The following is a 27,336-nucleotide window of genomic DNA, read 5'->3' on the forward strand; positions in this document are numbered from 1 at the left end:
GTCGCAGGGCTATTCTGTGTCTCCCTATGGAAGAGATTGCACTGAGTGAATTCATGCTATAGGGGCCTAACTCATTCTGTCCCAGGATATCCTTGTGATAAGAAACTTTGGGTACCCTTTTACTTTGGACACCTGAGGTCTAGAATTTTAGGAATCACCTTGTTTTTGGCATTATAAGTTGCTCTAAACTCTTTTTAATATTGTGTTTTAATGTTGTGTATCCCACCCTGGGGACCTTAGGGTCAAGGGTGGGTTGTCAACCATTGTCATCATCATCATCATCATCATCATCATCACCACCACCAACATCTCCTGTTGCCTTTTTTTTATGGTATCGGAACCCTTGTGTATGGCCAGCCACATTTGCACATTACCTGTTCACAAAACGTGGCTTTCCCGGGGTTTCAGAATACTAACATAGATTAGCATTTATTGACTTTTCTCTGCAAAAGAAAGCTATGGGAGTCTATTTGTGTGCTGGCAAACTACTGATTTATGTTACTAAGCTTTAAACTCTAAATAAACTTTCTTGGAAGTATACATCCCATTGGAAGCTAGTGGGATTCAACCCCTACCCCCTGCAATAAATGTGCTTAGGGTTGCTTGAATATTTATATTGCATTCATAGACCCACTAAGTACTTTGCAAGCAGTACCCTATTGCTAGGGTTTTGAGTCTCACAAATTACTTTGCATGTAACTTTAAAACCTCGTGCTTTCGGCTGCCTATTGAACTGGGCTCATACTGCATTTTAAGTCTGAAATGCATTCAGCATGTTTCAGTTCAGATTGCCACTAACAATATAGCTATAAAGCATCTCAAATTGCCCTGAGGTTGTACTTATGCTTATTGTTGTTTAATGCATGTCTTCTCCCATTTCCTCCCCACTTCTTTCTGCAGTCCTTCAGGTTCACGGCCCCCAACGCCTAAAAGTGATTCCGAGTTAGTCAATAAATCTTTGGAAAGGGGCGTCCAGAAGAATAATCCACAAATGCATTGGGACTGGGGCGAACTACCTCAAGCCACAAAGGTATGAGGGGAAACCTCCTCCGGAATATTTTCAAATGCCTATGATAAAATAGCTTCAATCTTTCTTCTGTTTTTAGAGCTGACTGTCTTAAGGTAACAGAGAACTAACAAATATATTTTAAAGGAGGGTGAAGTCATAACACCAAAACAAAACTTATTGCTATGTGCACAATCGTTGCGATAGGATGATTTCCTGTTCTCCTCTGGTGTGGCTTCAAAAAGTTTTAAACTAACTGTAGTTTGTCATTGCATTCAATTTATATTTTATTCATTTGCAAAAATAAAAAAAAATGTACCGCTGTTCATTAAAAAAACCCCCAGACATCAGAGCGGTTCACAGCAATAATATATAAAACCACACATTAAAAACTATATCGAAATTTAAAATTGGAGATCATCTAACTTTTACAGAAGGATAATCTCTTAATGGCCAGCAGGTGCTTCTTGGCATAGGTTTGTTTTAACATTTAAACAGGGGTTTAAATGTTAAAACAGAAGGTGCCTGCTGAACAGCTCATTCCATGGGCTTGGTTTCTTGTTGTGAGAAAAGTCTCTCCAACTCAAGGGACAGCCAACCAACCAAGGTGTTCTATGGGATGTGTGTGTGTGTGTGTGTGTGTGGAATTCCCAGGTGGTCTTCCATCCAGGCACTGCCCAGGCTCATGCCATCTTAGCTTCAGCAAGATGACTGCATCATGTGCCCTCCGACTGTATGGGATAGCTCAGTCCGTAGAGCATGAGATCCTTCATCTCAGGGTTCATGGGTTCGAACCTCACACAGGGCAAAAAAAGACTCCTGCATTGCAGAGGGTTGGCCTAGATGACCCTCACGGTCCTTTCTAACGCTACAGTTCTGTGACTTTGTGACTGTGCCCTGGGAAAGTGGTTTCCATAGACACAACTATCAGACTGTTACCCTGATCAGAAAGTAAAGATTGGCTGCTTCTCCTTTTTTTGAGCATGTGCTCGGCTGCAAACCCAGGGTTGCTGCTGCTATTTATTATTACATGGCAGTTGTAATGGGTATGAGTTACTCGTGCGTAAACTGGTGCCTCTCTAGGCTAATTAGCCTTGTTAAACCTTTCTGACTGCACAGCCCTTTCTCATTGTGGCTGCCTCAGTCGCTGGCAGAATCTGTCAGTGGGCGTTTCTTGAACCTCTTCCAACATAAAAGTTGTTTGACACCCAGTCTCCTCCTCCTCTCACTGCGCGGGAGTCTTCTGCGCAGGGAGGGCGTGGGTAGCGGAGGACCTGTGCCCTCCTCACTGAGGTCCAGTGAAGAGTCCTGGAGCCCTCTCTCCGATTCCCCCATCTGCCCCCATTTATCCCTGGTGTTGCACTGATTTGTTTCCCCCTCTACTGAGCTGTTTCTCCCCCTGCTGCTGGGTCCTTCGCCGGCATCATCTAGGAGCCTCCTCTTCGCCTCTCGCTCCGATGTCAGTTCCCTGACAGCAGTGTTAGGACAATTACTTAGGTTTTGGTGTGAAAGCAGTGCTTGCTTTTCACAGCATCTTGTTTCTTCTTAATCAGGGAAACGTTGTTAAACAGGTGTGTATTCTCTTTCCAGTCTGCTATTCCACTCAGGCTAAAAGAATCCAGCTCTGCGGTGAATGTGAATCCTTCTGAAAGCACTCACTTTCGAGTCATTCAAAACGACGTTCTGGAGGATTTTCAGAGTAGTACTCCCTTACCTGTCGTTGAACAGGCGGATGCTGTGCTGACTCTGGAAGAACCTGAGCTTCAAGAAGGAATACCTGAGATAAATGAGCCAAATGTAGAAATGTTAGGGGCAGCTGCACCTCCACTCCCTGCAAATGAAGACGTCAAGCAGGCTATGGCTTGTTTGGCACAGCCAACAAGCAGCAAGACCGATTCTCCCTCCAGGAAAAAAGGTAAAAGCTGCTTGTACAATTGCTTCTGGTTTTGAACCCAGGCACTGGAAAAGTTTAAGCAGTTTCTTAAGAGAAAAACTAATTGTGCCTGGTTTTTGGTTTTTTTTAAATGAGATAATGGGGATGAAAGGAAGAAAGAAGTTTGTCTTTTGTATAAGCAGCAGTGGAACTTAATTTGCAAAGAGGTTTTTGACTGAGAGACCAAGGAAGAAAGGGAAATGTCTTCCTTAGATGGATCCAAATTTGCAAGCCTAGAGGGGATAGGGAGCAAGGGGAGGGGGGGGGGTGGAAGGGAGAAAAACTTCAGCTTTCTGAATTCCTCCCAGCGCCCCAAAACACACTGGCTGAATTGGCTGTTGCAGCGAAAGATGCACAAATTGTCCCGAGACACTGTCATATTCCCTTGAGCTTCTTTGGAGATTTTGTCAAAGGTTTTGTCACTCTGCCTCAAACAGATTCCAGAGTAGTTGTTAACTATGTGCAGTCAGTCAGAAGCAAGCCTTGCTAAATTTACCAGGGTTTGCTCCCAGACAAGCAGAGTTGGAAGCCAATTTGAAGGTGGTCCTGGGGTCATCACCTCCTCTCTACCTTGCTTCCCAAAACTGACCTTTTTATTTCACTTCGGGTGAAATTCAGCGGAAGTTCCAAAAATGGAAGAAGGGCAAGCTTTGGTTCAGGAATGTTCCAGTAAGTTTCTATCACTTAAGTATCAGGTGCTAGAGGAGGAGTCCGTTGGTGGAAAGTTAGGCTCTGTACCTCAAAAGGGGGAAGTGAAGAGACTCGGCAGAAGAAATCTTGGCGGAAGAAATGCTTGGAGATCCCTTGTTTACCTTGTTATGGGAACTCGAAGCATTTCACCTTCCAGACAGCTTTCTCAGGCTCTTACGTAGTCATGTGCTTGTGTAGCTGTGTCTTGTGTAAGTTCATTTGTTTACAGCTGACTGTGAAAGCGAAAGATCTCTCATTCTCACAGGCATGCAACAGGATACAGACAAGTTTCCTCTTTTTAAGCATTTGGTTTTTTTGGTTTTTTTGCTTTGCTCGCAAGTGGGATAGCTAGAATCCCAGCCCCCTTGAAATCAGTGGGAGGTTTCCTATTCTCTCTAGGTTTCTCCTCTATCTTCAAGCAGAAATACTTATGATTGCTTGCTCTCTAATGTTCTGGGTGGGTTCTCGTCCCCCCCCCCAATACTGGAAGCTATTTAGCTTTTATGTCATTGGGGCACACTTCCCCACTCCATAGCTGCATCCCCCCTCCCCCCCGGCTTCAAGAACCTAATAAAGAGCCCTTCTGGATCAGACCAAAGGCCCATATAGTCTGGCATCCTGTTCTCCAGTGGCCAAACTTAGGTGCTTATGGGATGGCCTCACATGGGACCAGAGAACAACAGCCCTCACGTTAATTCTAAGAACATTCTGAACCAGTTTGCATGTCAATCCAAGCCAAACTGTGACTGTGCAAATGACCAAATGGGTGCAGATGCAAAGCAAAGGCTGGGGTTTAGTGCTCTTTTTTTTTGAAATTACAAATTTTGCACCTGCCTTTGTTGTCTTCCTCTGCAGCATTGCCCTCTCATTCTATATTATGTTATATCAGGAAGGGATAACTCACATGCACCTTCCTAAACCAAGACAAAGCCCTATGGCCAAGGCAGCTTTGAAGGAGATGAGGGTCGTTAGTTGCTACCATGAGAATTAGATATTTTGCCAGTGGACCGACTGTACATCCTCAAACAAACACACACACACCAGGCAAGCAGAATCTGTGGCTTCCTCTGGAGGAGAGAAATGAGTGTTCAAATTGAGTGCTTTCTATTAATACCGTGGTTTTTTTTGCCTTTCACAGATAAGCGTAGCCGACATCTTGGTGCTGACGGTGTTTATTTAGATGACATCACAGATATGGAGCCAGAGGTTGCTGCACTCTATTTTCCTAAAAAGTACGCATGGTATTAATTAGCACTTGTAATGCATCTGTCTGATTCAACAGACCACAATGGTGTGCATGGATCAAGAAGCAGTTTCCTAATGGTTGCAGCAATGTTAGTGGAGCTTATATCCTCCAGTAATGGTGAATGATTCATTCACTTTTCCCACAGTATTCTTCAGAGGTTGTTTAGGAAATCAGATTCTGCCAGATAATTTGTGCCCACCAGAAGTATTGGACTGTGACTTCCATTGTCCCTGATCATTGGCCATTCTTGCTGAAGCAGATGGAAATTGTAGTACTAAATGTATGGAGGGCACTAGGTTGAGAAAGAGCATACTAAACCCTACCTTGGGCTCACATACTCTCCCCTCCTTCTCTGATGTGGAGGAATTCAGAAGCTTTTGCTTTCATTTTAGATTGAGCACAGCTTATTATGATGGCCCAAGCTAGACAAAATGTGGTTAACTATAGTTTGTTGAAGCAAGCCACCTTCAAAGCATAGTTTATGAAGCTGGTTTGCTTTAAACTAACCATACCTAAGATTCCCCACAGTTTAGGGTTCAGATGACACAATTAGGACAGACCTGAACATGCCTTCTCACCTTCATGAGGAAGAAGTGAGAACTTTGGGGATGGTCAAAGGGTGGTGGTGGCAAAAGGTGGAGTGAGGATTCTGCCATGCATTTTAAAAAAATGAGGCCTTGGTGCTCCTTAAAATGATGGAATGCGATGATGCACCTTTATTCCCATGAACATTTTACAGGCAAAAATATAAATCGTGCAATTTAAGCAATCTTTGTGTTTGCTTTGTTTTGAATTTTGGTAGTCTTGAGGGGTGGAAATAATTTACACATGCCACTGAGTCCCTACCCTGACCACTGCAAATCCTTCTAAAGCCCTCAGCCTTTTGAGATTTCACCAAGCAATTATCCACACACCTTTAAGCCTAACCGGTTCTTTCCGCTGCCAACACACTTAAAATGAAAGCTGAGGTTTTCAGGATATCCGCATGCAAAATTCTGTGCTTGAGCAGAGCTTTCACAGAGTTTGGTACGCTTGGTACCAACTTTGCTTAAAATCCTAAACCCTCTTATCTGGGAGAGAAAGCTCCGTTTATCTCAATGGGACTTACTTCTGAGTGTATATATATATATATCCAGCTGCCCCATGTTTTTGTTTTTATTTGTTAATACCTTTTAAAAACAGCGAACAGAAGTAATTGAAATATAAATAGAAGTAGTAATCATGAAGGCAACTGTGCATAAAGAAACATATTTATCACACCTTCAAATTAACCTCTCCAGCCATCAAGGCTAGAAATGTAGTTTGGTTTTTTTTAAAAAAGAGTGCTGATAGCTGATGGTTCACATTAAGAGTCTCAGGGGTGCAGGAGACAGCTTGTGTCTGAGTCCTGATAAGTGGGAACAAGCCTGGAAGCAATGTAAAAAAACCCACCCAAACACAATTCTGTCAATCAAGTACATTTTTATGAAGTTCCTGTGCTCGGAACCTTTAACCATCAGGCGAGTTTGGGGGAGCCTGTTGGGCTCCAGCTCCCATTATCCCTGACCATTAGGCCGTGCTGTCTGTGGCTTAGGGAAGCTGCAGACCAACAAATGTCTTCAGGCCACAGGTGTCCCATACTGGCTGTGAGAGATAACTTAGTGCACAGGCCAATGCAATGCCGGCACCAAGGGAGTACGATTCAAGTTTGGGCATGTAAGAGCTTGTATGGGTGTTGGAGACAGCTAAGCCAGTCTTCTCTTCTCAGTGACGAGCATGCCGCCCAGTCGAAGGTTGTGAGTGAAAATGCGCCCCGCTCAGCGAACCAGTCCCCTCAGACAGTCGGAAGCTCAGGTATCGATAGCGGCATCGAGAGCACCTCAGATGGAATAAGGGACCTGCCGTCCATTGCTATCTCACTTTGCGGGGGACTTAGTGAGAACAAAGAAATATCTAAAGGTAGGCAGAGAGCTTCTGTGCTTCTGTTTATTATACTACCTCTTCGTTTTAGTACTCGGCTCCTCTTCTGGAAAACTAACAGTGACCTCTTGTGGGTGTTGATGGAACATTTGGCTGCGAACCCACTGAACTTTGAATCAACACAGATCCCCCCCCCTTCAAAGAATTCTGGGCATTGTTGTTTGACCCTCACGCTGTTCCCAGAAACCCTTAGTAAACTACAGTGCCCGGAATTCTTTGAGGGAAAGGATGCTCTTTGAAGGCATACGCAGCCACTACATCACAATGAATATTTGTTCTGCAGTTAGGAACATAGGAACTTGCCTTGCACCGAGTCAGGCCATTGTCTACACCAGCGTTTTCCAAACTTGAGTCTCTAGCTGTTTTTGGACTACAACTCCCATCATCCCTAGCTAGCAAGACCAGTGTTCATGGGTGATGGGAACTGTAGTCCAAAAAAGCGGCTGGAGACCCAAGTTTGGGAAAAGCTGGTCTACCCTAAAGGGACACGGGTGGTGCTGGGACGCGGGTGGCACTGTGGGTTAAACCACAGAGCCTAGGACTTGCCGATCAGAAGGTCGGCGGTTCGAATCCCTGCGACGGGGTGAGATCCCGTTGCTTGGTCCCTGCTCCTGCCAACCTAGCAGTTCGAAAGCAAGTCAAAGTACAAGTAGATAAATAGGTACCACTCCGGCGGGAAGGTAAACGGCGTTTCCGTGCGCTGCTCTGGTTCTCCAGAAGCGGCTTAGTCATGCTGGCCACATGACCCGGAAGCTGTACGCTGGCTCCCTCGGCCAATAAACGAGATGAGCGCCGCAACCCCAGAGTCGGTCACGACTGGACTTAATGGTCAGGGGTCCCTTTACCTTTTACCTAAATGGCAGCGGTCCTCCAGACCAAGAAACATTCCCAGCCTTGCCTGGATATGCCAAGGATTGAATTTGGGAGTTTCTGTATGCAAAGCAGATTCTCTACCGCTGAGCTATGTATGGCCCTTCCCAATTCAGGTCAAACTATTTACACTGTCCCCTCCCCGCTGCACTCAACCCTTTGGGAATCAGCAAAATGCACGCCGCTTTATATCACTTGCCGTATTCGGCATTTGTACTGCCTTTAAAAGTGCCTTTTGTACCTACACTTTGAGGGGCATGGCTGCAAAAGGCACAGTGTGTTTCCTAACCATGTCTGAAGAGTGCTAAGCTTGGGTGCATAGCTGTCTTCTGCTGCAGGCCAGCAAGCCCAGTTTTCCTTGAAACCCAATCTTGGACCGGGCATTGTGCATCATATGTCCTGCACAGTGAATGCACCTCTGCAGCAGTGTGACTTCTCAGACCATATACATCTGTATGCACTCTGCCTTCCCAAGAGGATTTCCACTTTTTAATTGCCTATCCTGTGTCCCAGTCAGCACAACTGGTGGTCGGGGATGATGATAGGAGTCCAACAACATCTGGAGCGAAGGCAGTTATTATTATTATTATTATTATCCTTGCCCTGGTGGTTTGATAAATGTTTTGGTTTTCCTTCCTACTGATGCTGCAGAAATGTGCTTGTCTGTCACCTGGCAGGCTGCAACCCTCTGCTTCGGAGCTACGCTTGGCTCCAGGGATGGGATAACAACACCACCAACAACAATAACAATTATTATTATTATTATTATTATTATTATTATTATTATTTATTTGTACCCCACCCATCTGGCTGGGTTTCCTCAGCCACTCTGGGCGGCTTCCAAGGAAGATTAAAAATACATTAAAATGTCACACATTAAAACTTCCCTAAACTGGGCTGCCTTCAGATGTCTTCTAAATGTCAGGTAGTTGTTAATCTCTTTGACATCTGATGGGAGGGTGTTCCACAGGGCGGGCGCCACTACCGAGAAGGCCCTCTGCCTGGTTCCCTGTAGCTTTGCTTCTCTCAGTGAGGGAATCTCCAGAAGGCCCTCGGCACTGGATGTTGCTGGTTGGGTGGACCTGTCTTAAGGGGTGCAGTTATCCTTCTTTGGTCCCCTTATTGTCTGCTGTTCAAGCAGTAGTGACGGGGCCAGATCTGCCATATATCCCATCACTACCTGCGTCTCATGAATTCTTTTCTCCCCCTCCCTCCTCTCCTGACAGAAAAGTTCTTAGAACAAGAAGTAAGTTATCAGCAGTTTGTGGACAATCCTGCTATTATCGATGACCCTAACCTTGTGGTGAAGATTGGAAGCAAGTAAGTATAACTCAGGAAAGTTATAGAAATTAAAACAACAACAACAGATGAGAGTAATTGAAGCTATTTCCATAGCTCATAAAATCGTAGAGTTTTGGAAGGGAGCCCAAGGATCATCCGATCCAGCCCCCTGTATTGCAGCTGTCCCATAGGGGGATTGAACCTGCAACCTTGGTGTTATCAGTGTCATTCTCTAACCAACTGAGCTGTGGCCATACAGGAGCTTCTCCAGAGCAGTGAATCAGCACATTATCCATCTTGCTCTCAGTCTTACAGATCAGTCCCAGTGCAGATGTAACTCAGTGCCACTGCACTAAGCTGAAGGCATGATGATGATGTTTGTACCCTACTTATCTGACTAGGTTTCCCCAGCCGCTCTGCGTGGCTTTTAACATATATAATAACACAATAAAACATTCAACATTATGAAAAAAACTTCCCTGTAAAGGGCTGCCTTCAGACGTATTCTAAAAGCTGTATAGTTACTTAACTCCTTGACATCTGAGAAGTTGTGCCTTGAGGCATGTTGTTATGTACTGAGTTGAATAGGATCCAGAAGGCAGCAGTCTGATTGGTCCTAGAACAATAGGGTCCAGAATGCAGCAGTCTGATTGGTCCACAGGAGCCACCCAATCCAGCTCCAGGTGGAAGTGAATCCGCAACCTGATTGGCCTACAGGTGAATCCCGGAATTAGCCAATCACGTGGGGCCAATTGTGTAAATAATGTATATAAAGCAGACATTCTGGGGGAACTTCCATTCCTCCTCACTACTATGAGCTGAATAAAGAGCATGAAATCTATTCTCGACTCCGAGTATATTTCACATGTGTTGATATTTGGCAGATAGTTTCAATAATGGTGCATCAAATTGTTTTTGACCTAGGTACTACAACTGGACTACAGCAGCTCCTCTTCTGCTGGCGATGCAAGCATTCCAGAAACCTTTGCCAAAGGTGAGATTGACCCTGGAAGCCTTTTGGGGAAAAGAAATACAGGCCACCATGCCCAATGATATAGCAAAAAAATCAGAGGGAGGAGCCCATAGGCACTTGGACAGTGCTGGCTACCATCCATGAATCATGCTTTTACTTGTCTGTGCTTCCCAAGCCTCAACACACTTTGGGGCAATATGGTCCTGCTTCTTTCTTTTTCTCCTAGTCTTCCTATTCCTGGGACTGGGATGGGAGAAGAGTTTCTGTCTTAAGCTGTGTATGTTCTGATTGAGAAACTTGAAGAATGCTTGCAAGAGAGTTGTAATTTCAGTTATGTGTGCCAACTCCCCCCAGCTCATGTGGTCAGCTTCATGCATATCATTGGTTATATTGCCTTGGTCACTGTTGGGGCTACGAACCAACATTTTCTAGACTTTGGCTGAGGATGCGCCTGTGACTTCATGAATCTGACTTGTATTCAAACAGCAAATCTTTAGGAACGAACAGTTCATCTCGACAATTGAACTTCTTTTTGCAGGCAGGCAAGCTTGATTAATGCTCATTTGTTGTATTGATTTCAGTGGCTCTTGAGAACTGTGTGCTAAGGCTGAACTTTAAGAGTTGGGCTGTAAGCCTTCCTTTGATCCCAATGTCCTCTGCTGGAGGACAGAAAGATTAGAGTATAGCATCTCTCGTGCAAAATAGCTATTAAAGAGTAACTCCAACTTGAAAGTCCAATGCTGGATACATTTATATTTAGCTACGGACCTCTCTGCTTGTTGACAGCCGAACCAGAGCTGTTGTAGTTTGATATTAACCTGCAGCTAGGCCGAAACAACTCTTGATCTGTTTAGCATTTGATGAACTGATGGAACTCAGTGGCACACATCTCTCTTGCCTCTCGAGGGATGACAGAGGCACACTTTTTAGAAATATCCACAGATAGATCAATAAAATTCAGATCTATCAATTCTAGCAAAGGGTTCAGGGTGCCACAGTGCTGTAGCCAAAACAGGTCTTAAAGAAATCAGAGACCATTGGCTGGAACTATATGTAGCTACCTGCTGTCACCAGTGCTGATTTAGGATTATTTGGAACCATGTCTGAATCATTTTTTGGAGCATTCTTTTTGCCACATTCTCTCCTGCGCCATTGCTCACACAGGTCCAGTTCACACATGCATGTAAATAACTCTGAGGCATTTTTGTTGTTGTAAGCTTTGGCATCAGAATATGAAAATACTCTCTTGGAAGGCATTAGCATTTGAGGCAATGTAAGGGGATGCGGGTGGTGCTGTGGGTTAAACCACAGAGCCTAGGACTTGCCGATCAGAAGGTCGGCAGTTTGAATCCCTGCGTTGCTCAGTCCCTGCTCCTGCCAACCTAGCAGTTTGAAAGCATGTCAGAGTGCAAGGAGATAAATAGGTACTGCTCCAGCAGGAAGGTAAACGGCATTTCCGTGTGCTGCTCTGGTTCACCAGAAGTGGCTTAGTCATGCTGGCCACATGACCCGGAAGCTGAATGCCGGCTCCCTCGGCCCATAGAGCGAGATGAGCGCCGCAACCCCAGAGTCGGTCACGACTGGACCTAATGGTCAGGGGTCCCTTTACCTTTACCTTTAAGGGGACCTGAAAGTTCTCTCCCTCCCGCCCGGTTGCTTTATCTGTAATGGCCCATTTGTGCATGCATATAATTGCTTTATGGTTGCAGTCACCAAGTAGCCAATCCTCCTGTGTGGATCAGCACAGATATTCGTTTTTTCAGAATTTATCCAAGTGAATTTGAATAGGTTGGGCTTGCTTTAATTGCTGTCAATCCTGACATAAGGCCACGTGGAAAGAATATGCACTGAACTTGCATATTTGTTTGTAGGATAAAACAAATTCTGCACTTAGGAATTTTTTTTGCTGTCCAACATGTTAAGGAAATAAACTTCCTCACCTTCATCAAGAAGCAACTAGTGGCTATTTTGGTGCTGAATGTTTTATTATATTATACCTCTTAGCCTATACTCTCCTGAATAGCTTTCAAGAGACACTAAACCAACCATCCTGCTTAGTTTCATTATTATTTACTGGGGACAGCTAACCATCTTGCCTACCCGTGTTTCTTACCAGCAGAAACCTTTTATGATTTTTACTAAACAGCTGTGAAGTAGAGACTTCTTTCTCCCCACTCTCCTAAACATTATACTAATGGCTTATTATGCTTTTGTTTCGTTTTGTTTCGTTCCCATTTTCTCTTCTTCTTTTTTTAAATTTTGTAAGTGTTCTTGTTTAAGTTACTTCCGTACAGTTCTGGATACCATTAGGTTTTGCTTTGACAAGATTTGTGGTCCACAGATAGTATGTTTCCTTTTACTCTCTTTGCTTGAGTTTTAAATTGCGTGTGGTTTGTCGTTTTTTTCTATATAAAATATATATTTTCGTTTGCATGAGTTAGATTACTTTTTGTTCTGTTCCATTATTTATGTTACCATCCATTTATCACAGGCCACTGTGGATTCTATAATGAGGGATAAGATGCCAAAAAAAGGTGGAAGATGGTGGTTTTCATGGCGAGGGAGGAATAGCTCTATCAAAGAGGTAAGTTCGGAAACTAGATGGACCGAATTTCCCCCCAGGTTAGAAAACCATATATATGGGGCTGTGTGTAATGGCTGATAACCAAAAGTTTGTATTTTTGACTTTGTTTCTAAGCAACCCAAATTTAGCAGAAAGAAGAGTTGAATTCTGTAACCTGCAAACTTCATGAAGAATTTGTGGGGCGGAGCGCTGCGCTAATCCCGAAGCTTGGGGCGTGCGGAGCTCAGCGCGCACCAAGCTTCTGGGTGCCGGCAAGGTCTCCGCTAGCCGTAGGAGAGCTGGGTCTCCCACGGCTAGCGGATAGCTTCCTGAAGCCTGGAGAGCGAGAGGGGTTGGTGTGCACCGACCCCCCTCGCTCTCCAGGCTTCAGCGAAAACCTGCATTCGCCCCATAGGACGCACACACATTTCCCCTTCATTTCTGGAGGGGAAAAAGTGCGTCTTATAGGGCGAAAAATACGGTACTTCTGTTGAAATCTACAATTCAATACAATGAATAGTATATATTATTTTTTCAAATGTAGAGCCGGTTACGTCTTGTGTGTTTATTGAATATGTTTCACGTCACCAGAGATTTGTTGTTGTTTTGCACACTTACCAGGGCAGGGCAGAGTGAGGTTGGGACTGCACAGCCAAACTCTTGTGGCGCTGGATTGGCCCTGCTGGTGTGCCTCTGCACCTCCAACCTTGTTCCTGCCTCATCTTGGTAAGCAGTGGTGATGCTGCTGCTGTCAGGGAGCAATGCCACGACCCAACCCGCCATGCTGTCTGCTCCTGCGTTTTGAGTACTGCAAACATGCAATTCACTGAGATCAGCAGGATAGAACAGAGCAGGCTCAGCGATAAGAGTAGGCCTTGCTGTTGGTTCACCCTTGATGTTCCTCCTATCTGCTTGGAAGTCAGGGAGGTGGTGAGCTGCAGTTTCCCCTCTTCCATGCACCTGGGTGGTTCTACCGTAACTGCGTGTGTACTTTTCAGAGCCGGCTCTGTTCTTCACCTTCTTAACGTTTCGCCTACAGGAAACGAAGCCTGTGCCAGGTCTGAGTGGAAAAGAAGAGTCGAACATTCAAGACAGGTATCAAATCGTTTCTGTCCTGCTTTTCGACTTATGTAGTGCTTTAGAAGTTTTGCTTCATTTGCCTTCTCATTAATAGCAGCAACTTACTACATTTATATGGCCTATATGCATTTGCTCAGACAGTCCTGTGAGGTAAGTTAGGCCCCATGAATTTCGAAGCTGAGTCGGGGTGTGGGTCTAGTTCTCCCATGTTTGTGTGTGTGTGAGAAATGACCAATAAGAGCTGATGTGCAGATTCCGAATAATAATAATAAACGTGATACCTTACTTCTGTTTTAACTGTACCACTTCAGATTGCAGGTGTGAATGTGAAGGAAAATTGCACCAGGAAGAGGGGTCAGGGCTAGAATTTCTGACCCCAGTGTTCTTTCTTTCTTTCTTTCTTTCTTTCTTTCTTTCTTTCTTTCTTTCTTTCTCTCTTTCTCTCTTTCTCTCTTTCTCTCTTTCTTTCTCTCTTTCTTTCTTTCTTTCTTTCTTTGGAGTTTTTCTTCATGGGAGAGACATTAGCTTCCAACATATCACACTGTTATTCTGAATGTGTAGGTACAACTGTGTGTGTGTTTATTTGTGTGCATGATTGGCAGGATGTGTGACAATTCTTTTATTTAAGGAACCCTCCTCAAGTCAATATTATGAATATGCTGGCGTGCCACTGGGGTAGGGTGACTGGAGAGACCTGGTTTTAAATCCCTGCTCAACACTGGGGGGCCTCAGGCCTCTCCCTCTCCCTCCCTCCCTCTCTTTCTCTCTCTCTCTGCCTAGTCTACCCCACAGGGTCGTTGTGAAGATAAAACAGAGAGGAGGAGAATAATAACCCTGAATGTTGCCCTGAACTCTGTGGAGGGAGGAAGGTGTACAATTGTAATAAGCAAAATAAAAAGTAATAAATGTTTATACATACGCGCGCGCACACACACATATATATATAATGTGCCTGTGTATGATGTTTCAGAATCAAAGACGAGTCTTCTTCAAGTGATGAAGACCCTAGAGCTTCAAGTCAACCCTTTGCATCATCAGCAAACCCTGGTCATCTTCCATTATTGTCTGGAGTGGGTTACAAAAAGACCCTTCGACTCAGTTCAGAACAGCTTGTAAGTTACGTTCACATCAACTTTTCACCCCACCTATAGAAATTAAGACACTGGGTGAAGGACAATGAATCTGTTTTTGAGTGTTGTTAAAGAAAGTTTCCCTTAATGAAGTGGTTGATATAAGAGAACAAGGGGTACCCTAAAAGCCCAGGAAGGTGTAACCCAACCAGTATATTGACTGACGTTTAAAATTAATAAGAAGATTGGTATTTTTATTTTTTTAAAAACAAATTTTTCATACTGCTTAATTGTGAAAACCTCTAAGTGGTTTACATAGCAGCTTGCTGTTGTTGAGCCTGGTTTTTTATTTTCTTGTTTTACCTGCTTTGCACATTCCAGGCCATTGGCTATACAGCAGAATTCCTTATTGCCCTGACTGTAATTCTGCTTCCTTGTTCAGTAATGCAAGAGAAAGGACTTAAATGTGTGTGACTAAAGCGATTTACTGCCAGACCTTTAAGAACTGTGCTTTAATAATATTCCGAGCCATCTGGTTTGTCGACGCGCAAATCTTGAAATCCGGGTTTTGGTTTTGTTTGTGCTTTTTTTCAACAGAAAAGCCTGAATCTTAAGAATGGCCCCAACGATGTGATTTTCAGTGTTACAACACAGTACCAAGGGACGTGCCGCTGTGAAGGCACCATCTACTTGTGGAACTGGGATGACAAGGTCATTATTTCTGACATTGATGGCACAATTACGAGGTGAGCGCTTTGCAAGGCACACAGTATGCCAAGTTCCCCTTCAGGGAAAACTGTTTTGCCTGCTTCATCAGAAAGTTCGAAATAGCAGTGTGGAAAATAATGGGAGACCCTTGCAATGCTCTCTTTGCACTGGGGCCATTTTTTAAAACTGTTGAATTCAAGTTGCCCAAAAGGAGAGTTCAGCTAAACAGGAGGAAGAACTTTCTGGCAATAAGAGCTGCTAGATAGTGGAACTAACTCCCCTGGAGAGCAGTAGACTCTCTTTTGTTGGAGGTTTATAAGCAGAGGTTGGATGGCCATCTATCATGGATGCTTTAGTTGAGATTCCTGCATTGCTTAGGGTGGGACTAAGCAATGACTCTCAGGGTCCCTTCCAATTCCAGGACTCTTGCCCATTCTTGGTGGCCCAGTCCAAGCTGATATGCCATGCCAAGCTGATGACTGGACCAATCTCCCATCTGCTTCCATCACATGACGCAACAGCAACACTCAAAAGTCATAATTCCAATCCGATAGAGAGGCATAAACCTTTATGCTTTCTTGTGTTTCTGGTTGGTGCTTGTGAACTATGGGAGATATGGAGGCTGATATAGACTGCACATTGCAGTGAGCCCTAGGTAGCAGTTTCCTTTGTTGCTAATTGCTTCTCCATTCTCTGATTTTGCTTTGCTTGTTTTTAAATGTTTAATATTCATTTAAAAATGTTCTGCTTTTGTTTTCTTATTGAGTTAATCTTATGCCCATCTCATCTGATTTTAAGACACACAGATTTTTGTAGGCAAGAATCAGTAATAATGCTGGTGGTGCAAGTTGATCCATAGGAGAGCCATTTCAGTATAGTGGTTAGTGTGTTGGATTAGTTGGACCTGGGAGATGAGGGTGCAAATCCCCATTCATCCATGAAGCTCACTGGGTGACCTTGGGCTAGCGACTGTTTCTGAGCCTAATCTGTCTCACAAGATTGTTGTGACGATAAAATGGGGAGGGGGAGATGTATGTATCCTACATGGAGCTCCTTGGAGTAAACATGGAACAGAAATGAAATAATGATGATGATGATGATGATGATGATAATAATTAATAAAGTGTGTTGATTCCAATGCTACTCTAAAATCAAAGAGGGATAAAATGGTTTTCTCTTTTAAGAGTTCTTTGAAAAAGATCACAGAAGAATTTACACCGAAAGGCAAGACTGAAACAGTGTTAATAAGTAACAAATAATAATTTCTTCTAGTCTATTCAATCAATCAATCCTCTCTTTTTCCAGGTCAGATACTTTAGGTCATATTTTGCCCACTCTTGGCAAAGATTGGACACATCAAGGGATTGCCAAATTGTACCATAAAGTGAGCCAGTGAGTATTATTGGGTTGTACAGTCATACCTTGCTTCACATTGCGGTTTTTTAAATCTAGAATTTATATAAACAGCATCATCAAAAAGCTGCCCAAAGTGGAGTATGAATAGAAAACACTGCTAGAAAACACCAAAGATAACCTCTATAAAACTTTAAATAACAAATATAGGTGACTGAATCATGTGTCTGGAAAGGCTTGCTGAAACATAAAGGTTTTCAGTAGGTGTCTAAAATGAAACAGTGCGAGTGTGTATGCGAGAGGCGGGGGTGTTCATCTGCCCCTTACAAAATCCCTCCCATTTTCTGTTCTTGTATTCAGGGAGCTGATTTCACTCTGCTTATCAGATCAGTCAATTCCTCACTTGACTTTCAGTCAGTTCCCTCTTTGGTGGTGGTTCGTAGGTCTAGTCTGCTGCAACATCCTATCATCCTTTGGCTTTCAGAGTCATTTTCTCCCTCAGACATATGACATGCGTTGAACCTTGCTTTGGCTCCCCAAGTCCTATCCTTCCCCTGTATCTGCGCCACCTCACAAAGCTAAATCATTGGCAATTTGCTGCCAATGAACGGTGCCCTAAAACCTGCTGCTTGAGGCAGTTGTTCACCTGGCCCAATGACAGAGCCATCTCTGTCCCCTTGTTCCATGCAGAGTTTTTATGGAAATCAGTTGTGCTAAACACCGTCATCTTGGAACATAGGACTGCAGCCTTAGTGGCTCTGAATGCTTATATCTTATGGCTGGACCGGTGTAATGGAAGGAAATGCTATATTCCATAATACAATTTATCAAATACATGGGAGATATTAAAAGGCAATATTAGCTTACATGCTTAAAGTTGATTCTGGATAGTGTGTTTCTGATGACGATGGCAACTGTTTTCTTTTTTTGAAACAGAAATGGGTATAAGTTCCTATACTGTTCTGCACGTGCGATAGGAATGGCAGATATGACCCGAGGATACTTGCACTGGGTTAACGAGCGAGGAACGGTGCTGCCTCAAGGTCCTGTATTGCTGAGTCCCAGCAGCTTGTTCTCAGCTTTCCACAGGTAAGAGAACACGGAATCTTGCCATTCTATAAATTTCACTGGGTTGAGGGTTGCCTGGCTTGCTAGTTGTTGGGGTTGCTTATTTGTCCGAAATATTTTCTGAGCTTCAGCTGTAAGGATCCCACATCTTTATTGCAAGATGAGACTTGAGTGGGTCAAACCATATCTGCTAGTTATTTATAAGGGTGTGCTCAAAATGGATTTTGTGGTTGCGTCAATGATGCTATTTCCTTAGAATGCAGAGGCTTGCATAAAATGCACAAAAACGGTTTACATGTGTGACATAGGGTTATTTTCGGTCCTCGATCACAGTCCAACAGAGTACAATTAAATCCTTTAATGTGAGTGGGTAAATTAGGCACATGCTTAACTCTTTTTAAGTTAAATCAATCAGACTAAAGAGGTGAACATTGGCCATTTTATTTGTGCCTCATCTTTAACCACGTCACTTAGGTTTGGAAGCTTCCATTTTTTAAAGCAAGGAACCATGAGAATCTTTACAGTTCTTTTTGGGGGAATCTGAAGTTCAGTCAGTGAAAATGTTGTGTTTAGCCTGAGAAAAATGACCGTGTTGCATTGATAAAGCACTTCTAAAACACTTCTGTTTTTGTGTGTGATGTGTGTGATTTCAGGGAAGTAATAGAGAAGAAGCCAGAGAAGTTTAAAGTTCAGTGCCTAACGGACATCAAAAACTTGTTTCATCCCAACACAGAACCGTTTTACGCTGCTTTTGGCAATAGGCCTGCTGTAAGTACCTTTGTGATATTATTATTTTATGAGGACTCGTCCAAAGAGGAGCTTCAGCAGATAATGTTTGGGGTTCATGCTGTAGTTTCAAGCTACTTGCAATAACATGTTACTTGTATGTGGTTTTGTGAAACATTTCTTCAATCCATATCAATTGGTCAAGTGGAGAGGAATGCGGAGATCTGCACAAATGTCTTATGGGATTGGCAGAAATGTCTTGTGGTTTGTGGGTCTTGACTTTCCTGGTTATCCTCAGTCATCAGATGGATACTTCCACCAATCCGCATCACATTCATGCACATGAGGATTTAGCAAGCACATGACTTGATGCTTCTCTGTTTTATCCTCACAACAACCCTGTGAAGTAAAACACATATTATAAGCATTTTAGAAAGCTAAACTGTTTTCGATTTATACTGAGGGGAAACCTACCTTTTGTGTTTGTTGTCTCCCCCCCCCCCCAGGATGTGTATTCATACAAGCAAGTGGGAGTTTCACTAAACAGAATATTCACTGTTAATCCTAAAGGAGAGCTAATTCAAGAGCATGCAAAGACCAACATCTCATCGTGAGTATCAGTCCACTTGCTCCTAATGTGGGGTGGAGTTCTCTTTCTCTAAGCCCTTTGATGCTGGGTGTTACAGTAGAAATTAACTGGACCGCCTTGAAATCACAGAATGGCAGAGTTAAGAGGGACCACGAGGGTCATCTAGTTCAGATTGTGATATTATCAAGATTTACTTCAGTTACGTGCTAGGTAAACACTCTGTGATTCAGTAGTTAAAAATGAGGAAGTCCCAGTTTTCTTTATTTGAACAAAAAAGCTTGTTTTTCAGCACATTTGCAGCTGTGCCGTTGCATTTAAGCTCCAAGGCAATCCTGCGTTAGCTCAGCAACGATTCAGCAAATCGTACTGTCACACATCAGATTCAAAAACAGGATATTTGACTCTGTGGGTCTGTTGTAATTTCCTTAATTATTCTGTCTTAAAATGTGGATAAAATAGCTGTATTAATGCAGCCCGTGATATCAGCATATCCAATTTATTAGGCAGTGGTAATAATAAACTTTTTCTTTTTCTGTTTGTCCAGGTACGTGAGGCTCTGCGAAGTGGTAGATCACGTATTTCCCCTGTTGAAAAGAAGCCATTCTTCAGACTTCCCCTGTTCTGACACCTACAGTCAGTTCACATATTGGAGAGATCCGCTGCCACCTTTTGAAAACCAGGAGATGCATCCTCATGTGCCATAATAATCGGCTTCTGAACCTTCTCGGCAGCAGTTTGAACACTCTTCGGTGATGCACCTGGATTTTGCCATTTGCAGTTCACCCGGAGTTTGGGATGTAGTGAACATTTTGTTTAAATGTGCAGTTCAGAAATTTCTTATTTTCTTTTTGTCCTGTAAAGTAACATTTCTGAATGTCACGCTCCCAGATCTCCTGCAATAGCAGGCTCAAGATACATACCATATAGTCTTATTACAGAAGGGCATTTCTGAGTGCCTTGATGATGATGATGGGATTTCTAGAAAGCAGTGGGTCTTCATTTTTCCCATGCCTGCTTTTTTTGTGGGATGTGGTTCCAGTCTGAGGCATCACTTGGGGTCTTCCGGCCCCTAGTTTTCAGGTAGAGAAGGAAGACAGAACTCGAAACCTCTGAGCGGAAATGCCTGCTTTTACTAGAACCGCCACCCTTTGATCCACAAAGTATGATACGATTTATTGAACTAAAGTCAATTGGTCTACACACTCTACAGCTAGTCTATGTAGCACACAGCTATCGTCACTATTGCTGTACTAGCTTGAACTGGCTGAGTGTGTGGCTCCCAGTTCTATAATGCCAAACTGGATTTTAAACTTGAGGATTGTTGCTTTTTGTTTTTAAAAAAGCTCTTGTGTGTTTGCATAAGAAACATTGCGGTGCAGCTCCCTTCAAAATGAACAAAAGAAGGGGGTTAAGCAGCATTGAGTGCTGCCTGACGTGTGTGCATGTTGTTGGCTAATCTGGATCAAGGCTATAATTTACAGTAAGAAAAGGATTGGGACTGGAGCTGCTGTTCTTATTTCACATCAAATTGTGCCTGAATTAAGGAGTAATTGGACATGCTGGTTGTTCTGCATTACAATACCCTTCAGGTCATTTCATACGCTACAATTGCTCAGATACCTTATGCACCCTTGAGCCAGCTGGGCATGACATACGTGCCTGTAAAACCGAGAGTAGACCCATTGAAATCAATGGTCTTAGAGGTTAGTCATGACTTTGTTGTTTGCCAATCAGTGTGTTTCCCAGCAAAATATACGGAGGTCTTTCCAGGTTGCTGCTTCTGTGTGTGTTCACCACGAAAACGGGTTCCATTGGAATGCATATGTACCATTCTCGGCAGGTACACGGTACATTGGTTTCCGTCCATAACTGCGATAAAGAAAAAAGCATTTTCAGAAGTGGCCTTTATTTGCTTGATAAACTTCAAGGGAGCTGTGTTGCTGGGCCAACACTTTTTTTTTTTCCATTTGCACTACCTGTAGCTGTGATTGATGTGCACTCCTTTGCTGAATGGGGAAGGAGATGGATTTCTCTTGCTATGGTTCTCTCCCCACAACTTTAATATAATTTGAGTGCCATATAATATTACCAGCTGTCACCGGGAGTTTTCTTTTTATGTTTCAATCTTAGGTTTTTTTCTTCTCTGCATGATTGCAATAGGTCCTGGTCCTTTTTTTTTTGGTAGCTGATGGCATTTGACTGCCTTGAGATTTAATGGTATGCATTACAAGTGAATGTTCCAGGTAATTTTTATTTTATTTTTCAGAGAAGCTGCTTTTTATAAGTTGCCTGCCTTCATTAAAAACACAGGCTTCCACTTGCCATATGCCAAATAATACTAAAGCAAAACAACAAAAAGAATGTTTTTTTTTTAAAAAAAAGTTGCATTGTTGTAAATGATATTTATTTAATCAGGTCATTGGCCTGATTTAGCAGGCTCTTCTTGTGTCCTTAGGGGGTATTATCTGATGACCAGGCCAGGCGTGATGGTGCCAGATCTGTGGGTTGCTCTCAGATCTCTCTAAATTCAGGGTTTGGGGGGCAAATTGCAGGCAAAAGAGCATTGCTGAATTCTTCCCCCGATTGTGCTTCCCCTCTGAAGCTGGTTTTCCCCAGCCATTTTTCTCCTGCTGTCCTTAGAGAGCAGAAGTACTGTAACCTGTTGCTGCCACCAGGAGAAAAGCAACTGGGAAGCAGCCATTTTGGAAGCCACCTTCAGATACACCCCGTCCGCAGTTTCTTTTTAATTCAGCAGGTTCTCCATTCATTCGGACAGGTTGTACGGCCATAATATGTACAAAGAGCCTGAAATTGTCATCTCTGTATTCTGCCTTTAAAAAAAAAAAATGTATTTCATGATTACAGTTTTAATAGGTCAACAGTAAAGAAAATGGTTTCTGTTGAGTCATAATGATTAAGTCACATTATTTTCTTCCTTTAGCATGTGCCCTTTTTTACATGTACTGCGTTATAGGGGGGTATGGTACCAGTAGTACCACTAGTGAGTTCGGGGCTTCGCCTGCTTGTGAAGAGAGGCTCTGGCAGACTGAGCGGACAAGACCAATTGTGGGTCCATTGGTCAAAACTGTGGTTTCTGCCTCTACTTCAGAGGGAAGTGAGGGGCAGATGGGTCTCATTAACCTGGGAAGATAGCTCATCTAGGAGAAGGAAAAAAACTGGTCCTAAACCTCCATTGCCCTTGTGGGATAACTTTGGGAGAGTAAAAGGCTAAGAAGTACACCCTACACAAATCGAGTGGAGTCCCTAAGGTTGCTCTGCTTTCCTTTGGACTACATCAGTGAGGTAGAAGGGGGGGTCCTGGCAGCCCAGGACTTTCTTACTCACTGCCCAGGCTTGGAAGTCAATCTGGTGCTGCTAATGTAACAATTTGACCACCCCTGGAGAGGCACACCATGGTCTCTCTCGAGGCAGTCGGATGCCAACTTTCAATGGAACTTAAGTTCACCAGGATGGGTAACCTGCTCCGCTGGATACAATGACTTAGGCTGCAGTTCTGTACCCTCTACCCTGGGAATAGGTCCCCCTGAAGCCAGTGGGGCTTACTTCTGAGTAGATATGTATACGGTTGTGCTGTTTGTTCCAGCTAACTTTAGCTGGAATTGGCTCCAAATGCTGCAATCCAGCACACAGTTAAATACATATAAATACAGTGGACGCTCGGGTTGTGAACGTGATCCATGCGGGATGCACGTTTGCAGCCTGCAGCATCCGCAACCTGCAGCGCTGCGTCTGCGCATGTGCGGGTTGCAATTCGGTGTTTCTGCGCAAAGCGCGATTGCCGAAACCCGGAAGTAACCCGTTCTGGTACTTCCAGGTTTCGGTGGTCCGTAACCTGAAAAAACGCATCCTGAAGTGTCTGTAACCTGAGGTATGACTGTATATATAAATAAATATGCCTCACTCTGTACTGGATTGCGGCCCTAGTCGCTCTTCTTCCTATCAGTGGTACTTTTGCTATTGATAGTGAAAACGAAATTGGCACCAGAGAGAAATTAGCACTGTGAAACTGCTCTTTTACAGTTCCCACTAGAAACTCAGTGGAGTGACTTGACTTTGGCTTCCTTGGTCCTGGGTCCTGCCAAACAATTATCCTTCTAGGTTTACAGCACAACCTTATGCATATTTACTTGGACATAAGTCCCACTGTTCAATGAGGCTTACTTCCAGGTGTTTATATCAGATTGCAGGCTGCAGTGCAGTTCTATACATGTCTTATCCGAAGTAAGCTCCAGTACCCCCCCCCCCGCAAAGTAAGTGTATAGGGTTGTAGCCTTAATTCTGTAAGACATGTAGCCCACATCTAGTTTTAGAATAGCCCCATGATTAAGGTGTATGCAGTTGTATGTATATATACAGATGGTGACCATTTTGCATGAAAGTTCTGTTCCTGGCCCCTGTCTGTGTTGGCGAAGCACCCGTAAGTCCGCCTTGCCCCTGTTCTCCCCTCTTCTGGGTCCAAAAGGACCCATGCGCTGGAGGTCCTGTGTCAATTGGACAAATGCAAAATGGTATCCACCTGTATTTACAGAGTCTGGTCTCTGCTTACAAGACTGGACTTAAAGTAGACACAGAGTCTTCCTTTGCTGGGGCAGGATGCTAAGTGCTTCCAAAGGAGTGTGCTTGCCTTTATTAAGTTTACTGGTCCTCCATGAGCCAAAGGGGCACAACACTCTGAGCTAAAACAGCCACAAAATCCCACTGATCGGCTGTTTGACTGGGAACGAGAAGTGGGGCTGGCTAGGACACCTTTCCAAACCAGCAGAACTGTAGCATGAGAAAATAAAATACTCTTGTCACGGAAGTCCAAGCTGAAGAGGGCTTGTGCGTACACAGGCCTTGTTTGCACATGGGGTCCCCTCCCTTTAATGGTGAGGTGCATGCACGCAAGCCTGCTACTTTGTGCATCTTGCCCCGAGCTGTGGGAACTGGCTCAAGCGTTTTCTCCGTCATTCGTGAAAATGCACCGATTCCCACAGAAGTGAATTTGGAGAATAATTGGGTGCATGTGCACGGTGACAAAAGCTTGGCAGTGCTGCATAGAGAAGTCCAGGCATTGATCTGATAAATAGTGGAAATTTAGACTGTCAAATTTACCAATTAAGCAACACGGTATACAATTTTTAGCTTCCAAATCTCTGGCAATGTTTCATAAGCAAAAAACTTCAGCTTGGGAACCAAAAAAGCCATAGAATCCATCTACAAGGATAAGAGATATCAGCTTTAGAAAGACATTTCTCCTGTTGCAGATGGACCCATTACATGCTGAACTGTAAAAATGGACTTGCCAATATTTGTTTTCCCAGTGGTTTAGAACATACTGGGTGTGTAACCCAACCAGAGTTGAGCAATTCTGTACCACATTGCCTTTAGCGGGCGAGTTTCGTGACTATCACAGATGAGTTCAGCTCAGCAGCACTTAACGTGGACACTGTGTGTGTGTGTGTGTATATCCTAGCTATTTAAGGAGGAGATTTTGAGTTTTGTAGTCACTTAACCCTTGACCTTATTTATAGACACTCTCACATGCCACAAAACGTTCATTTTTTTAGGACCCCAGTTGCCTTCCAGCTGACCTGGAACTGCTTGGGTCTGCCATGGTTGTAAGTGATAATAAATTATCTCCTCTAACAGCATTGGGGTTGTTACCTAATTGAAGCTGTGGATTTTCTTCAGGTTCATGTGAAACTATTTGCAGAGAACAAAGCTGTTACTATGCCCTGTTACACATTTTGTTTCAAGTTACTTTTTAAAGCATATTTGAAGATCACTCTGCATATACCCTGTTGAATGCAATTGCATAGGGTATCTGCAAGGACATTTTCCTCGACTATTTTTGATGGTCATTGGGAATAATAGATGTAAGACTTTTTTAAAAGCTTTGTTCTAATTTAAAGACAAAAACAGCAACAGGTACACAGTTTCTAAATAGTTTCACTTTGGCTGAGCTGTTCTTATGCACACATTTCAATTCCCAAAGAACAAAATAAACCTGGAATAGCTGAATTACTTCATATTCTTTCTGTGAAAGAAAAAGAAAACTGTTCACTTTGCTTTCAGTGTACTGGTGGTTTTCTGTTACAGAAAAACGTACCTTTTCTAATGCACTCTAAATGCAAAAATGCAAATCCAGTATATGCTCTGTTTGTATGTTTCCCCATCTTCTAAACTAGAATATGCCAGAAGTGTATCCTTGTTTATTTTCATACATTTAATGGCCATTTAGCTCCACAAGTGCTACATGAAATGAAGAATATCAGTGTGTTGAAAATTACAATGCTTGATATAATTTGAGGGTCAGAGGAATGATTTTTTTATTTTATTTTTAAAAAATATATATATTTTAGGACTGTTAATGTTTCTGGAAACTATTTCCTCTGTATATGTATACATCAGTGCAATAAATTATAGAAAATAAGGTAACATCTCATTTTGGTGATGAACTGAATGCAAAGTATATATATATTGTAATAAATGCCATCCAATTAAAATGTTTTGAAAATCCAGCTGCTGGGTGCAAGTTGCTTTTTTTTAAATGCATACCAGACAGGATTCAGCCCAAGTTACCGTATTTTTCGCTCTATAACACGCACCTGACCATAACACGCACATCGTTTTTAGAGGAGGAAAACAAGGGAAAAAATATTCTGAATGAAACAGTGGACGTATCATTTTTGTGCTTCATGCTGTGGCCACAGACATGTGATCTGATGGTGAATTTGGGGTGACCCAATGCAAAAATCCTGAGAATCCCTGTGGATCAATGTTTTGTAACCACGTTTTTGCACCATTGCAGCCCCAGGCAACAGTGGGTGCGTGATTTTGGGGGGGGGCAGGCTGTAGCCATGGACATGCTATGTGCTCTGATGGTGAATTTTGGCTGACCCAATGCAAAGATCCTGAGGATCCATGTGGATCCATGCTTTGTAACCACATTTTAAGTGGGGAGGGAAGGAAAAACACAGAAGGCTAAGAATGCAGGAGAGGGCTATAACGTGAGGAAAGGAAGGCAAAAGTTCCCCCCCACCCACCCACACAAGCCAGCCAGCGCTCTCTCTCTCTCTCTCTCTCTCTCTCTCTTTCTCTCTCTCTCTCCCATCTGCATGTTTTCCGGCTGCCTGATATTTATTTTTCTTAATTGCCTTGACAGAAGAAAGCATTTTAACTCCATTAAGAACTATTTAGCAGCGAAACCTAAGCTTTGCCATCCCTTAAGAGGTACAGACACTGTAATCTTCCAGATCGCATGAATTTACAGGCAAAACACTGTTTAAGGATTTCATCCTTTTAAATTGAAGAAAGCATATTTGAATGCTGTGTGTCCCCAAAAACAAAAAGCAGGAAGTCAAATCAGAATTTTAAGCTGAACCTGTAATCTCTCTTCCCTTCACAAACATTGTTCCCTCCAAAGCACAGAGAGGAAAGCAGACACTCTGCTTTCCCCTCTGCTTGCCTGGAGGGGAGGGGCTTTCCCTGCTCTTCGTTCCATTTCAGCAAACACAGCAACGAAACAGAGCGGGTGGGCAGTAAGACCCTGAGGCAGAATGCAGGAAAGCAACCACTTCCTCTTTTCCCCTCTGCTTGCCTGGAGGGGAGGGGCTTTCCCTGCTCTTTGTTCCGTTTCAGCAAACACAGCAACGAAACAGAGCGGGTGGGCAGTAAGACCCTGAGGCAGAATGCAGGAAAGCAGCTGCTTCCTCTTTTCCCCTCTGCTTGCCTGGAGGGGAGGGGCTTTCCCTGCTCTTTGTTCCGTTTCAGCAATCGTGAAGCCCGATTTGATTTTTGTCTGATTTTTCGGCTCCAGGGACCACACATTCGCTCCATAACACGCACAGACATTTCCCCTTCCTTTTCAGGAGAAAAAATCTGCGTGTTATAGAGCGAAAAATACGGTAATCACTTCACAGTCTTGAGTTCAGCAGGGAAGATTTTAGGCAGATACTTAAACCCCTTGAAATTGTCAGAAAGTAAACTCTGTGGTCCTAAGCATCTTTCCTCAGGCCCGGGGTGTGTGTTAAATGCAACCTTCTGCCTGACCTTTGAGACTCCCCTACATTGGCCACATCTCACCAGCCATGCTTTGCACCCTCCTTGAATATTTGTGTGTGATTGGAATGTGTCATTGAGCTCAGATAATGATATCTTTGCTCCGCAGCGTTCCTCCCCCAACCCTGCTTTTTAAAGCTGAAGTGCCACAACAGCC

At 43.5% G+C, this 27,336-nt stretch overlaps 1 protein-coding gene and 1 long non-coding RNA gene across 7 annotated transcripts in view; one reads left to right on the plus strand and one right to left on the minus strand.

The window, feature by feature from the left end:
* The window catches only part of LPIN1 (lipin 1), an 85,508-nt gene extending 60,060 nt beyond the window's left edge, over positions 1 to 25,448 (plus strand). For all 6 annotated transcript variants that reach the window (XM_080997983.1, XM_080997986.1, XM_080997984.1 and 3 more), the window contains 15 exons: positions 901 to 1,030; positions 2,597 to 2,921; positions 4,768 to 4,861; positions 6,623 to 6,813; positions 8,931 to 9,024; positions 9,910 to 9,979; positions 12,450 to 12,542; positions 13,561 to 13,616; positions 14,572 to 14,713; positions 15,269 to 15,417; positions 16,685 to 16,771; positions 17,669 to 17,821; positions 18,454 to 18,568; positions 19,033 to 19,136; positions 19,660 to 25,448. In XM_080997983.1, the coding sequence (XP_080854109.1) occupies positions 901 to 1,030; positions 2,597 to 2,921; positions 4,768 to 4,861; positions 6,623 to 6,813; positions 8,931 to 9,024; positions 9,910 to 9,979; positions 12,450 to 12,542; positions 13,561 to 13,616; positions 14,572 to 14,713; positions 15,269 to 15,417; positions 16,685 to 16,771; positions 17,669 to 17,821; positions 18,454 to 18,568; positions 19,033 to 19,136; positions 19,660 to 19,819 (1,963 nt within the window). In that variant the 3' untranslated portion in view covers positions 19,820 to 25,448. The remainder of the gene's footprint in view (positions 1 to 900; positions 1,031 to 2,596; positions 2,922 to 4,767; positions 4,862 to 6,622; positions 6,814 to 8,930; positions 9,025 to 9,909; positions 9,980 to 12,449; positions 12,543 to 13,560; positions 13,617 to 14,571; positions 14,714 to 15,268; positions 15,418 to 16,684; positions 16,772 to 17,668; positions 17,822 to 18,453; positions 18,569 to 19,032; positions 19,137 to 19,659) is intronic.
* A 505-nt stretch (positions 25,449 to 25,953) lies between these two features.
* On the minus strand, positions 25,954 to 26,550 carry LOC308472981. The gene is made up of 2 exons (XR_013983846.1): positions 26,282 to 26,550; positions 25,954 to 26,219 (listed from the first exon to the last, which is right to left on the minus strand). It is a non-coding gene; the product is annotated as an uncharacterized lncRNA (long non-coding RNA).
* Between the last annotated feature and the right edge of the window lie 786 nt (positions 26,551 to 27,336).

Source organism: Podarcis pityusensis (assembly GCF_964106645.2).
Source record: "Podarcis pityusensis genome assembly, chromosome: 3".
NCBI lineage: Eukaryota > Metazoa > Chordata > Lepidosauria > Squamata > Lacertidae > Podarcis > Podarcis pityusensis.